Source organism: Nothobranchius furzeri, chromosome 10, assembly GCF_043380555.1.
Source record: "Nothobranchius furzeri strain GRZ-AD chromosome 10, NfurGRZ-RIMD1, whole genome shotgun sequence".
NCBI classification, from domain to species: Eukaryota; Metazoa; Chordata; class Actinopteri; order Cyprinodontiformes; family Nothobranchiidae; genus Nothobranchius; species Nothobranchius furzeri.
In genome coordinates, this window is record NC_091750.1 from 37,115,309 (window position 1) to 37,130,260 (window position 14,952).

At 44.3% G+C, this 14,952-nt stretch overlaps 1 protein-coding gene across 1 annotated transcript; it reads left to right on the plus strand.

Annotated features, from left to right (window-relative positions):
• Nucleotides 1–278: 278 nt before the first annotated feature.
• LOC107386123 (protein-lysine 6-oxidase) lies at nt 279–13,683 on the plus strand. The gene is made up of 7 exons (XM_015960321.3): nt 279–885; nt 7,260–7,368; nt 7,445–7,576; nt 8,372–8,528; nt 8,898–8,993; nt 11,445–11,560; nt 13,484–13,683. Exons 1-7 carry the CDS (start codon nt 357–359, stop codon nt 13,488–13,490), a joined length of 1,146 nt encoding a protein of 381 aa, XP_015815807.1. The 5' UTR covers nt 279–356; the 3' UTR covers nt 13,491–13,683.
• The last annotated feature ends 1,269 nt before the right edge of the window (nt 13,684–14,952 follow it).

Sequence of the window (14,952 nt, forward strand, 5' to 3'; positions counted from 1 at the left end):
GTTTTAAATTATGATCTTTGAAGTTTAGAGATGCAAAAAGCCACAATTATGAGTTTCTCTCATACTATAAAACTTCATAAGTCTGAATTTTTATGTCGTGTTTTCCTTTTATTGAGTTTTGTATCTCGGAGTTATGACGTCACGTTTCACCATTGTGACTCTTACATTTTCAAAAAGCCAAATGATTGACTTTTATTAACTTTTTGAAGTCTCCCTGACGTCGCTATGATTATGGCCTCTAATCCCCTGATGTGTTGGGAACGTGACTCCTGCTGGAGCTCCTCACTCCTCCCTCCTGATGCAGGAGCAACTTCTCCTCCAGCTCCTCACAGCAGCAGCTCTTATTTACTGGAACCATGAAGCAGCTCTGCTTTGGACGCTTGCTGCTGTGTTTTGCTCATGTTTGTTTCCTCGGATGCTTCCTGGATCCGTCGTGCGCTCAGGAGGCCGCGGGCTCCGATGCGCTCCGCCGGGGGTTGACATGGCAACACAACGGGCAGGTCTTCAGCATCCTGAGCCAGGGGTCCCAGTACAGACCATCCAGGAGGAGGCAAACGCCGGCTTCCCGCCCCAGTAACCCCGTGCTCGTCCTCAGCAGCTCCAACGACACGGCCGTCACGGCCCGGGGATCCCCGAGAGTCCCCGCTGCCAGCGGATCCGCGCAATTACGCGCCATGGCGCGACAGCAGCCGCGGGGGGAGCAGCCCAGTGACCAGGAGTCTGCTCCGGTAAACCGGGAGGACATGATGGTCGGAGATGACCCGTATAATCCGTACAAGCTGCACGGCTACGACGACCCGTACTACAACTACTTTGACACCTACTACCGACCGAGACCTCGGACTCCAGCCCGGCACGGATACGGAACCCGGTACCACCAGAACGGTAGGGTAGGAGGAACGAAAACCCGGTATCTACAGGTGCCCATGAGAGACAAACCACGGCGGCTGCAAAGCTCGTTAATTATTCATATAATTTTCCTCATTAAGCTGTTAAAGCTTCTGAATTTCTGGGTGATAAAAATCCCAGATTTTATTGGCTCGTTACTCCTGCAGCCCAGTCAGCTCTTTGTGCCAAGCTAAAGGAAGACAGATGTTTCAGGGCGCACATCTGTAAAGGTCACCACTTCTCTGCGTCTTTGATCACCTAGAAAATTAATAATTCTGTTTAATCTGAATGGTTATTCTGGGTTTCATCCCCCAAAATTCCTTCTCTTTGTGGCGATCAGTCAGGTTCCAAAGCCGCACGCTCAAATTAAACTATTTAGGTTCATAAATACAAACATTAATCCATAAGACCAGGAGTTTTCCTCCAGGGCCGTGTCCAGAAAGGTAAGTGGGGCCTGCAGAAGGGGGGCAGGGGGGACCTTTGGGTGGTGTTCAAAAACCAAAATCAGATATTAATTTCAAAAGCTGCTTTCACGCCTTGGTGTGTCTTATGAAAGCGCCGTGGTGATGCGATACTTTAGAGGCTTTTGTGCCACACTTGGGAGCAAAACTGAATCAAGATTACGCCTTGGTGCAACAGAGGGTGATGTCATGATCACAGGTGGGATTACCACCAAGTTCCTGCCAACACTTATTTATTGAATTTAAACATAAACACGGGCAGAATGTCTCGCTTTTGCGAACAGAATCAGCTGAGATGGTCAAATGGAACGATTCAGAGCGCCAGGAGCTTCTCTCCATCAGAGCTGGAGCTCACTTCTTTTCTAACGGGGCGGAAATGTTGTTATAGGTTTTGTGTGAAAATAAGTCCAGGACTACAAATACGCATCGGAGAAAACGGAGGGGAAAATGGCTGTAGGTTTAGCGAACTTCAAATTCTTCCTTCAAGGGCACCCCTAGAAAATTGTCAGACAGACTGGCAGACAAACTGTGCAACTTAAAGGGTTTTAATGATTAACGCACGCAGGACATGGAAACAATGAGGCAACAAGAGACAAAGAACTGGAGGGGTTTAAATACAGGAGGGCTGGGTGCTTAGGTGATTGGGAAACGAGAGGCAGGTGGGAGCAATCAACAGGGACACAGGCTGAACCAAATGGGGAGACAGGAAAGGGTGTGGCAGCATGCTGCATGTTTTCTCCATCTTCCAGAAAATCTGTTTCCTAGATTTCCTAACTAATCAGCCAAAGGGATCTACCGAACACACACACAAAAAAAAGCTTAATATGCGCTGCGCTCCAGCAGCAATGAGTTGAAATCACCGAGGCACAGATTATGAACTCAGCTGAAAAGTACATGAAGTACCAGAGAATATGGGCGGATATAAACGATCACAAAAGAATGACTTTGTTGTGGTGGAGCGATTTAGTGAATATAACTGCGGCCGCGTGCAGGACACAGCTGGAGGATTTGAGACGTTACCACTGCGCCCTCTCTGCTCATAGAATGCCCGCAAAGCTGAGTCCATAAATGACGTCATATATGTGGATACTGGATCTTTTTTCAGGCTTCCCGCTATTTGAATTTTTAGGAAACCCACATCTTGATTCTGGGTTTAAAAATGCATTGTAATTACCGCGTTACTGACACTTGTACCGAGTAAATATTACCATTTTCTTTCCCTGTAATGCCTTACATTACCACATTACAGCAAAAAGTAATGCATTACAGTAATTAATTACTTTTGTACCGCGTTACTCCCAACACTGGCCGCCGTTGCGCCCTCAAAAACATAAAGAGAGCCGAGGATAACTAGCGGCAGACACGGAGCAGCTTGAAAAATACCTCGCGAAAAAACTAAAAATATGAATGTTTAATTCCCCGTGACTGGAGGAGTGAAAAGATGCGCAGCAAGCGTTTTATTTGTGGACGGAAATTACAGGAAATGTGGGTTTAGAGGTGGCGAGCGCATGAAGAGGTGGAGGAGGATGAGAGACAAATTTGTCTGTGTTAAAAAGTCTCTTATATACAAAAAAAAACACAATATAAACACACTATCTTGGACCGGATACATGACAGGATACCACAAAACAGCGCTACGCCCTCTGCTGTCCTGCCGGGCAATTGCTTTGCAACACTCCCCATGAGACGGAGAAGCATGAGGGTAAAACATCTCCATCCGTGCATGCGTGTCTCTCCCTTTTGGAGCTGACGGAGAAGCATGAATCAGGCTTAAGCGGGTTAGAAAATAGCGTTTTTAGCCTCGTTGACTTGCATTTGTTGTTTTGTTCTTCCGGGAACCCGTGAGCCGACCGGAAAGGGAGGAGACTTAGGCTCCCTATAAAGTGCTTTGGAGTTTGTTGAAAACTATTTTACAAATGAAGTCCTTCACCATTGTAACGGGATGAAGGAGCCATTTCTCAGGGTTATTAGCCTCTAACCACTGTTCCACTTTGACACAGTGCCAGAGTGCATGAAACAGCCTCAAGGTCATGCATTCACTTCTAAACTGTGTACGTTCCAGCAATGAAGACAGAAGATGAAGACTCATTTCTTTTCTTTTATTAAAAGCCAAAGAACTCTATTATCAATAAAGCTAATCAAAACAACTGTTAGTCAATGATAACCATGTGACCGATCTGTGAAATCACAATATTATGATTAATATGTTTTAATGAGTAAATGACTTGTTCTAGTCACTAGACACGCTGATACATTAAGGTAAATAATCACATGACACATTGCTGTTGCTGATCCAATCAGAACCTTCCCCGTCTGAAGCGTGGCGAGTCTCTGTGGTGTTTATTTAATCTGTCAGCTTTGATTCGTCCAGAATCATAAACATCCAGATTAATAAAACTGTTCCAACACCATATTCAAGTTCGGTATTCAACAAGATCTCAAGATCCCCTGAAGTTCACCGCATGCTAAGTGGAGTATGGAAAGGCCATCCATACTCTTCTTTTTAAGCTAAGAACTACCAAGCTGGGAAACCTGCCGTTGTTATCAACCAACAACGGTGCCTTCAGAATAAAAGCTGGACCCGCTGACCCAAGGAGGGTCCCTTTTTGATGCTGTGAAACACCTGTCGCTTTTACCTGGAGACGTTCCAAAGACTGGGTTGTCGTGCTGTGACGCTGTTTCATCGGCTCCGGTACCATTTAAGTTGCATTTAAGTGATGTTAACTATTATTTAACATTTAAACTTATTTTCAGATATTTTTATTTATTCAAAAAACCCTGGTAAGGGATGTTTTTCTGTATTTGGAGCATCAGGAAAAGTTTTATGGTGGAGGTGATGTTTTAAAGTCACTGAGAAACTGCATGCATGCAGTTTGTTGTTTTGCTGCTAATACAGTAGCAGGTGCAGCTGCTAATACAGTAGCAGGTGCAGCTGCTAATACAGTAGCAGGTGCGGCTGCTAATACAGTTGCAGGTGCACCTGCTACTGTATTAGCAGCTGCTAATGCAGTAGCAGGTGCTACAGTAGCAGGTGCAGCTGCTAATACAGTAGCAGGTGTGGCTGCTCAGCAGCTGCTAATGCAGTAGCAGCTGCTAATACAGTAGCAGGTGCAGCTGCTAATACAGTAGCGGGTGCTGCTGCTAATACAGTAGCATGTGCAGCTGCTAATACAGTAGCAGGTGCAGCTGCTAATACAGTAGCAGGTGCAGCTGCTAATGCAGTAGCAGGTGCAGCTGCTAATACAGTAGCGGGTGCTGCTGCTAATACAGTAGCATGTGCAGCTGCTAGTGCACATGCTACTGTATTAGCAGCTGCTAATGCAGTAGCAGGTGCAGCTGCTAATACAGTAGCAGGTGCAGCTGCATATTTTTGCAATAAAAATGTTATGTTGTAATGGAATTCATGCATTAGTTTTTGTTTGCTTTGAACCCAGAGCAGACGTCACACGCCAGACGACATCAACACTGCATACTTTAGTATTTGTTCATTTATCGTGAGTAATATCGATATCGCAATACTAAGCACTGTTATCGGATATCGCAGGTTTTCCTAATATCGTGCAGCCCTAAGACACGCAGAACAAATTAGCTCAAAGTTGTTGTAACAAATCTACAGAACAAGCTAGGTTTAAAACGCAAACATGGTCATGGAACATTCACCCCCCTCCTCAGGTGTCTTCCCCGAGACGCTTATGCCAGAACCAGAAACTCGCAATGCCAGAGGAAACAAGATGGTGTCAAACATCTGTTGCCATTATCTAGGTCCGAACATCTTTTCTTGTCCGCGACTTCATTTGGTGCTTTTCTTTTCGGGACTCTGGTAGTTTGTCCTAAAGTTGAAGTGGTAGCAGCCGGCTGTCTCTGCTTCTCAAATGGTGCACGACCCCATGGCCGAAGGCCGATAGCCGACAGAGGACTGACTATTACATGACTGTGTTTGTGTTTAAAAGCCAGTCTTTTCTGTAGATTTGCCATTGCAGCTTTAAGATGAATTAGAGCTTTACATCCACTAACTCTGTAACTCATTTTGTCATGTTCTGTGTCCCTTTGTTACCCAGCCCCTCCAGTTCCCACTCCAGGTTCTCCTTTTGTGTTTCATGGCACCCTCATGTGTCCTTTGTCTGCGTCTTTCCCCATGTGTCTCCTAATGTTTCTCCATCCCTCTCTGGATTCCCTTTTGTGTTCTCTTAGCGCCCTCATATGTCCTTTGTCTGCATCTCTGTTGTGTGTCAAGTTATAGCCACAGCCTCTTGTTCCCCAGTTCATAGTTTGTGTGTGTCAGTATGTGTATGTGTTTGTGTGAGTTCTTCCCTTAGTCTTTAGGTTTAGTTTTGTGTTTTAGATAGTGTTAGGTTTATCATCTCTCCACTGGTTCTCTTCCCCATCCAGATAATTGCTGTCACCTGCCCTCCCTCCAGCCTCACTCCACACACCTGCTTCCTGTTTCCCGAATTGCTCCTCCCTGTCTATATAAGCCCTCCTTGTCTCATTGTTCTTGTCGGTCCATTGTTGTTTGTCAGCGTTATTTGTTCTGTCAGTCTGCTCGTTCCTCTGGTGTTTTTTTGACTCCCTGGATTTTTGGATTTTGGCTCCCTGCCATTTGGATTTATTTTTGTTCTTCCTCAAAATAAAGGATTTTTACTTTACATATCCACTCCTGCCTCGTGTCGTCCTGGGTTCTGCAATTTAGGTCCTACCCTCCTAAATGTGACACATTTAGGAAGAAGTCTCCAGGGGGAACTTTTCAAAACAAGACCAAAAATCTTTAAAGGAACAATATGTAAGAATTCTACAGTAAACTGGTCAAAAACTGTCTAATGGTTACGTCACAACAGATTTCCTTGTCAGCCGGCTGGGGGCTTGTCGGTTTTTCTTTTTTCCAGAAAAAACCAAAGAGGGAATAAATAACAAATGGGTAAAACAATTCAAAGCTTGTCTGAAGGCAGCCATATTGAGTTCCTTCCCCTCTTTGCCCAGCTCAGTGGTATGAGTGTCCATCCTGGGACTGGGAGACGCCTCCTTGCTTCACTCAGCATTAAGGGGTTGGATTGGCGGGTTAAACCACCAAATGGTTTAAGCCACAGCGGCCGCCGCTGCAGCTCATCGCTCCCCCCAGGACATGGGTCGAATGCGGAGAACGCATTTCACACACACCAGTGCGTGCCGACTAGTGGGACTTTAACTTTTTAACTATTTGAACTGAACTTCATCCGTGGATCAGTTGGTAACTGACGAATGAAGACATCCATCATTTTACATTTTTTAGATTATAATGAAACACAGAAGAGGAGAGTGAGGGGGCGCGGCTGGCATTTTGATGTAGAGCGCCCTCTGCTGGTCAGACATCTGTTTTGGGGGCGATGGTGGCACAGCAGTTAAGTGCTCGCCCCGTAATCGGAAGGTTGCAGGTTCGAACCCCACTCAGTCTGTCGCTGTCGTCGTGTCCTTGGGCAAGACACTTAACCCGACTTGCCTGCTGGTGGTGGTCGGAGGGACCGGTGACGCCTGTGCTCAGCAGCCTCGCCTCAGTCAGTGCGCCCCAGGGCAGCTGTGGCTACACCGTAGCTCATCACCACCAGCGTGTGAATGTGTGTGTGAATGGGTGAATGACTGTGTTGTAAAGCACCTTGGGGGGTTCCAGGACTCTAGAAGGCGCTATATCAAATGCAGGTCCTTTACCATTTTTTGCTCTCCTTCAACCCCTGAAGTTCCAAATCAACAAGAACCAGACAAAATTTGAATTAATTTGGTTCAAATGGAGAAATGGGAGGAACAAACTGTGTAGCCTGAAACACCTCCTCCACGTGATGCACATGACCAAGCATCATCTGGATTCATCTGATTATTAAACACCTGGATAAGTTTTAATTGTTTCCTCTTTTATGTGAGCGGGTTCTGTTCTGCCTGCAGGTCTCCCTGATCTGGTTCCCGATCCGTACTACATCCAGATCGCTTCCTATGTCCAACGGACGCCCATGTACAACCTGCGCTGTGCTGCCGAGGAGAACTGCCTGGCGTCGTAAGGATCTCCTCACATCTGCTGTAGGTTAATCCCACCATCAGAAGTTTGACTCTCCTCTGGTCTCCTGCTGCAGCACGGCCCGGTACGCTCAGGATTACGAAACCAGGGTTCTGTTGAGGTTCACTCAGAGGGTGAAGAACCAGGGAACGGCCGACTTCCTGCCCAGTAAACCCCGATATGCCTGGGAATGGCACAGCTGTCACAAGTAGGTGTCCTACACCAGGGCCTCTCCAAAAACATCTGCAGTTTCAAAACATCACCGATGGAAACACGGTAGTCGTTAAGAAGTCATAATAATGTAGCAAAAAAATTTCAAAAAAGTTTTTCATACATTTTTTGTTTATTATAAACTTAAAAAATGAAAGTAAGCATCAATTTTAATGAATAATATTTAAAATCAGAAGATTAGAGATGAAATGATGGAAGTCAACTTTCTGAGGTAAATTAAATTTAGACATTTTTCTTTCACTGGAAAATTTTTGTTTCCAGTTTTTCTGGATGAACAACCTTTTTTCTCTGACAATCAAAGGTCCCGAAGACAGAGCCCTGAGGCACACCTCGGGTAACGGAGGCTGATGGGAGCTTTAAAATGCTCCGTTTCTGCTTAATATCTGTTATTTTGCTAGAATTTTAATGTTTCCTAGAATATTTTAAACCTGTGATTATTTTATTAATGAGGTTCTCAGTAGGTCGTTGTTACCTTTGAACTTCAGCTGTTTGGGTCACGAGTCTCAGACTTTTTATTTGGAGGTTGATGAGTGTGAGAACCACTGGTTGTGTGTTAGAAACGTGTGTATTAGGGTTGTGTGTGTGTGTGTGTGTGTGTGTGTGTGTGTGTGTGTGTGTGTGTGTGTGTGTGTGTGTGTGTGTGTGTGTGTGCGTGTGTGCGTGTGTGTGTGTGTGTGTGTGTGTGTGTGTGTGTGTGTGTGTGTGTGTGTGTGTGTGTGTGTGTGTGTGTGTGTGTGTGTGTGTGTGTGTGTGTGTGTGTGTGTGTGTTCAGTCACTTCCACAGCATGGATGAGTTCAGTCTTTATGAGCTGCTGGACGCTCGGACTCAGAGTCAAGTCGCTGAAGGTCACAAAGCCAGTTTCTGTCTGGAGGACACTTCCTGTGACCCAGGATACTACCGCCGCTTCGCCTGTACCTCACACACTCAGGTATACACGCGCGCACACACACACACACAAAATCAGAGGACTCCAAAGAGCTTTACACCTGTGAAACATTCATCCATTCACTCTGTTTTAGATGCACGAAGACAAATATTCATGTAAAAATGATCTCCTCTTCCTGAAGGAAGCAGCTTGTTTAACAGGCTTTAAGCCTCAGTGACGTTTTTAAAAACTAGAAAGAGTTGATAAATTAAATATATTTGAAAAACTTAAAAATAGTAAAATAAAAATGTTAAATGAAGGAAAAGGAAAGTAAAAGTCCTCTTTAACTTTTAGTAAATGACGGTTTCAGAAAGGAAACCAGGCATGAATTGATCAATAGTCGATTGTTTGATTCGTTGTTTTTGTGTTCAGGGTTTGAGTCCCGGATGCTACGACACCTACAACGCCGACATCGACTGTCAGTGGATCGACATCACCGACGTCACGCCGGGAAAATACATCCTGAAGGTCTGACCTGAAAGGTCTCAGAGTCCTATCTTCATGATTCATGACCACACACAGCCTTCTGGGTCAGTCAGGTTCCGGGCTCTCCTGGTAATCCATCGGTCAGAAGACCTGATTGGTTCAGGGACCGGTTCAGATGTTTTAGATTCATCGTCCTGAAAGATGAGAAGCTGCTGGTCTGAGGATGAAGCTGCTCCAGCAGGATGGAGAACATCAGGAGATTTGATTCAGTTTGTGTCAGAAGAGCAGAATCGGAGGGTTCAACAGAACACATTCATTCATCCATCCTTCATCCTTCCTTCATCTATCCATCCATCCATCCTTAATCTATCCATCCATCCATCCCTCCATCCATCATCCATCATTCATCTATCCATCCATCCATCCTTCATCTATCCATCCATCCATCCCTCCATCCATCATCCATCTATCCATCCATCCATCCTTAATCTATCCATCCATCCATCCCTCCATCCATCCATCCTTCATCTATCCTTCATCTATCCATCCCTCCATCCATCATCCATCCTTTATCCATCCATCCCTCCATCCCTCCATCCATCCTTCATCTATCCTTCATCTATCCATCCATCCATCCCTCCATCCCTCCATCCATCCTACATCTATCCATCCATCCATCCTTCATCTATCCATCCATCATCCATCCTTCATCTATCCATCCATCCATCCATCCCTCCATCCATCATCCATCCTACATCTATCCATCCATCCATCCATCCCTCCATCCATCATCCATCCTACATCTATCCATCCCTCCATCCATCATCCATCCTTCATCTATCCATCCATCATCTATCCATCCATCCATCCATCCCGCCATCCATCATCCATCCTTTATCCATCCATCCCTCCATCCCTCCATCCCTCCATCCATCATCCATCCTTCATCTATCCATCCATCCATCCCTCCATCCATCCTTCATCTATCCATCCATCCATCCATCCCTCCATCCCTCATCCATCCCTCCATCCATCATCCATCCTTAATCCAGCCAGCCATCATCCATTCATCAACCATCCTTCATCCATCCATTCAGCTATCCATCCTTAATCGTGCCATCCATCCATCCTTCATCTATCCATTCATCGTCCATCCTTCATCTATTCATCCATCCTTAATCTATTCATCCATCCATCCCTCCATCCATCATCCATCCTTCATCTATCCATCCATCCTTCATCTATCCATCCATCCTTCATCTATCCATCCATCCATCCCTCCATCCATCATCCATCCTTCATCTATCCATTCATCCTTAATCTATTCATCCATCCATCCATCATCCATCCTTCATCTATCCATCCATCCATCCCTCCATCCATCCTTCATCTATCCATCCATCCATCCATCCCTCCATCCCTCATCCATCCCTCCATCCATCATCCATCCTTAATCCAGCCAGCCATCATCCATTCATCAACCATCCTTCATCCATCCATTCAGCTATCCATCCTTAATCGTGCCATCCATCCTTCATCTATCCATTCATCGTCCATCCTTCATCTATTCATCCATCCTTAATCTATTCATCCATCCATCCCTCCATCCATCATCCATCCTTCATCTATCCATCCATCCTTCATCTATCCATCCATCCTTCATCTATCCATCCATCCATCCCTCCATCCATCATCCATCCTTCATCTATCCATTCATCCTTAATCTATTCATCCATCCATCCATCATCCATCCTTCATCTATCCATCCATCCATCCATCCATCCATCATCCATCCTTCATCCATCCATCTATCCATCCATTCTTAATCCATCCATCCATCCTTCATCTATCCATCCATCCATCCTTCATCTATCCATCCATCCATCCATCCATCATCCATCCTTCATCTATCATCCATCCCTCCATCATCCATCCATCCATCCTTAATCTATCCATCCCTCCATCCATCATCCACCATTAATCCATCATCCATCCCTCCATCATCCATCCATCCATCCTTAATCTATCCATCCCTCCATCCATCATCATCTATCCTTAATCCAGCCAGCCATCATCCATTCATCAACCATTCATCATCCATCCATCATCCATCCCTCCATCTATGCATGCATCCATTCATCTACCCTGAAGCTGCTTTTATCCTTTTAAATTCTCTGCAGAAAAAAACAATGAAAAGTTTTATTTTTATACTATTTTTGTTCATGTGAGAGAATGAGAGTTATAACACAACTGAACCTAATAATAATGGAAAGTGTTACTACAAGCATTCAAGGATTAATGTTGAATACTAATAAAACTTCCTTTTTCATGGACATACGTCCAATTTAAAGATGATTTTTTTTTTTGTTAAGGGATTTTTTAACATGCAGATCAGGTTTTATTTAGAAATAAAGCTTCTGTCAGATTTTACCTCCCATGTGTGAGCTCCAGCTCCATCGTGATGATGACTCCTTTTCCCGGTTTTCCCAACAGGTGACTGTAAATCCCAGGCAGCAGGTCCCAGAGTCCAACTTCAACAATAACATCGCTCGGTGCGACGTTCAGTACACGGGAAACGCCGCACACGTCTCCGGCTGCAGCCTGACCGGGTAAAAGACGTTCTGCTGTTCTGTTTGAGTCGGTTAGCCTGGTTAAACGATCACAGAGATTACGTTTATCTGAACTTCAGACATGTTAATGGAGCCAAGAGTCTGGTTAAATTCAGTGTTCATAAACTGATTCAGCTTCAGAAATGGTAGTAATGATATTTTAGCATGAAAATAAGGCAGAAAACATCTGGATATCGACCATGAAATCAGAAGCACATATCGGTCATCGACTGACTTCGACCCCTACGCCGGTATCGGTATTTCACAAATCTAAATCAGACGGCCTCTAGTCTGAACCAGCTGTCTTGAGTTCTAATTAAATGTTTTTGTTACCTGTAAAAAAGACTCAGCTGACTGGAATATATGAAGAAAATGTGTTCAAATAAAAATAAAAATAATGAAAGACTGGATTAAAAAGAACTTTTACCGTTAATCTATAAACAAAATGAGAATCCGCACACTTCAATCTGCGATGTAGGAGTTTATCGGTCAAGCTTTCGGTCAGAGACCTTCTTCAGGAATCGTGGAGGTTCACACTAAACAGTCCTTAGTTAAACAGGTCATTTGATTTAAAACACCTGTGTGGCTGAATCTAGCAAAGTATCATGGGAAATGTAGTCTCAGACAATGAAAACTTTCCACTCAATATTAAAAACACTCAATCAGCTCGGGAAGTGAGAGGTTTGTAAACTGCAAACATCAAGCTAAAAAAGCCGTCATACAGCAAGGCAGGAAGTACAAAAACACAGCAGTGTATGCTATCTTTAAAGAAACACAGACACCTCAAAGTCCTCATTTAAACCTAGTGGTTGAAGTGCATTCAACGTGTAAATCCACAACAGTTCCCTTTGGCAGAGTTTTTTTTAATCTATATCACCTCCTCTATGTAGTGAAATATGTTCAATCCCCTGGAACCTGAGTGAAGACACGGGGTGTGGAAAGTCACTGAAATGGCGTGCTGCTGGATAGGTCAAGTCTTTTCTCCTAATTGAACTCTTGTGTTCACTGATCCTCTGTTTGAGCGGCCTTGTTGTTTTTACAATATAGATTTTGTCGCAGGGGCATTTTAACAAATAAATGACATTCTTTGAATTGCAAGTTATTACGCCCTTAATCAAGAATCTTTTTCCTGTTCTCGTATGCCGAAACTCAGATGTTTTAACAGTATTGTGGCACTGAGCACAGTTTCCACAGGGATAGTTTCCTAGCTGCAGAGGAGCGAGAGGTGACTGCTTTGGAGGTGGCAAAATATTGGCTTTCACTACTTTGTCCCGTAGACTGGGACCCCTTTTGTAGACAAACAGGGGTGGATGTTGAAAAGCCCCTTTCAGTGCTGGATCTCCAGCCAAAATGTGCCAATGTTTTAGAATAGTTCGCTTAATTGTATATTCATGGGGAGTAAAGGTAGTGATACATGTTACAGAGTGGTGTTTTTCTTTGTTAGTACTTTTTTTCAGAAGTTCAGATCTGGGTTTGGATAGTGCAGAGACATGCTTCCTCAGTACACTGGTTAGAGCAGCCTCTGTCTCGAAAGCGTTGCTTCATTTCCAAACTCTTCTCTATTCATGTAAACCACACCCACTTCCAGTTAAACTACACCCACTTCCGGGTTAGGCCACGCCCACTCTGTGTACAGATACAGATACAGATAGTGGCGTACTCGCTCATCCCTACCCGGCAGCAACATCCTGCTGAAGGACAAAAGTCTACCGTCCTCAAACCGCGTCCGAGGGCCACAAGTGGCCCACGAGCCACACTTTGCCACACCCTGATCTAATGGATGTGCTGAGTCGACAGGTTTGAAGACCTTCTTCAGCAGAATGTAGATAAATCCCGTCTACAAACTCATCAGAGCAGACAAAGCAGAGGAAACTCCTGTTTCTGGATCCTTCTGTGACTCACCTGGTTTCTGTTTCCTTTCAGCTACTGAACCTGAAGATGGAGAACCAAGCCGGGCCCAGACGTTCCTGTTCCAGTCGTGTAAATCAGTTCCAACCAAAACTCACCAGAATTCCCGATCCAAGCCGCCGAAGCAGGACGTTTAGAACAAGTCATCGCTGGAATCAGCTGATCCACTTCTGTCCTTTTAGTTTTCAGATGTTTTTTTTTGTTTCAGCAAATTTAGTCAAAGAAGCTCGTTTTCATTCAGAGTTTGTGAAGCTAAACGTTGAGTTCCCATGAATAATTACAGCCTTTTCTGTGTGTTTTTAAAGAGCAAGTCACCCCCTACAAGAAACTTACTTCACTCCCTCTTCATGTTTAAAAAATGCAACAAATGATGTTGCCTAGCAGACCGAGAGGGCGGAGCCACTAACAAATACACACACACACACAGGCTCACAACGGCATTGTGATGTCATAATGTACCAGTTTACATCATAGCATACCTCTTAGCCAATTGCGATGGCAGATTTAAATTCAAATGCAGTGCAGAGTTTTTACCTGATAACGGCACGACACTGAGTTTTAGGCAGAATATTTAAATTTTAACTAAAATGCACTAAAGTGCTAAACTATTGACTACACGTGTCTGCAGCACGATTAGACACTCATTTATACAGTTTATCAGGGAAAAAAGCTGATTTGGGGGTGACTTGCTCTTTAAGGTTTAGTCGTTTTGTTTCGTGATTCGAATGAAACATTTTTGTCTTGATGCCATAAATATGACACGTCTTCCAGCAGCTGAAAACGTTAATTTAACCCTTCTAGATGATTTGGAGGAGCATCGGATCTGCTCAAGACCTCCTGCAGAGATTCGTGGCGAATCGTTGAATTTTGGCGCTAAAACACAAACTTTTCTCTTTGATCTCCTGAGAATAAATCAGCTGTTATTAAAAGAAGCTGAAGAGCCGCTGGTGGGAGCCAGAAACACAGCAGGTGTGTGTTTTTGCTGGATGATGATGGATGTAACAGGGTTTACAACACACACACACACACACACACACACACACACACCTTCTGCTGTCTTGCGGCAGCGCTCTAATAAAGTTTGCTTGGATTTGAAACTGGATATGTTGAGTTTCTATTCCCTCTGATGGATTTAAAATACAGGCCTACGCTGTAGTAGCCCCCTAAAGCTCTTTACTCATTTTAAACACATGAAGGAAGCATTCTGCATTGCTGCTTCCTGTCCAACACGTATACCGGTATGTTTGTGGCCGGGTGAGGTGGCCTACGAGGCACAAGCTCTGTTTAAACCATGAAACAGAAACAGAGCTTTCAGAGGACAAACTCGGAGTGGCAAACACACAAGAAAACAGCTGGAAAACCATCATAAAAACGTGACGAATGCAGTTTTTAAACACGTGTAAAATACTTTCTTAAATCTGAACGTAAGCGCAGCACAGCAGCGGTCTATAAGCTGTGTTTAGAAGGTCAAAGGTCAACTTAAA

Excerpts from the sequence above, each read along its gene's own strand:
- LOC107386123 (XM_015960321.3), top strand. The coding sequence starts at position 357 with ATGAAGCAGCTCTGCTTTGGACGCTTGCTGCTGTGTTTTGCTCATGTT. Across the intron at positions 7,369-7,444 it reads GAGGAGAACTGCCTGGCGTC|CACGGCCCGGTACGCTCAGG; the intron begins GTAAGGATCTCC and ends CTCCTGCTGCAG. Across the intron at positions 7,577-8,371 it reads GAATGGCACAGCTGTCACAA|TCACTTCCACAGCATGGATG; the intron begins GTAGGTGTCCTA and ends GTGTGTGTTCAG.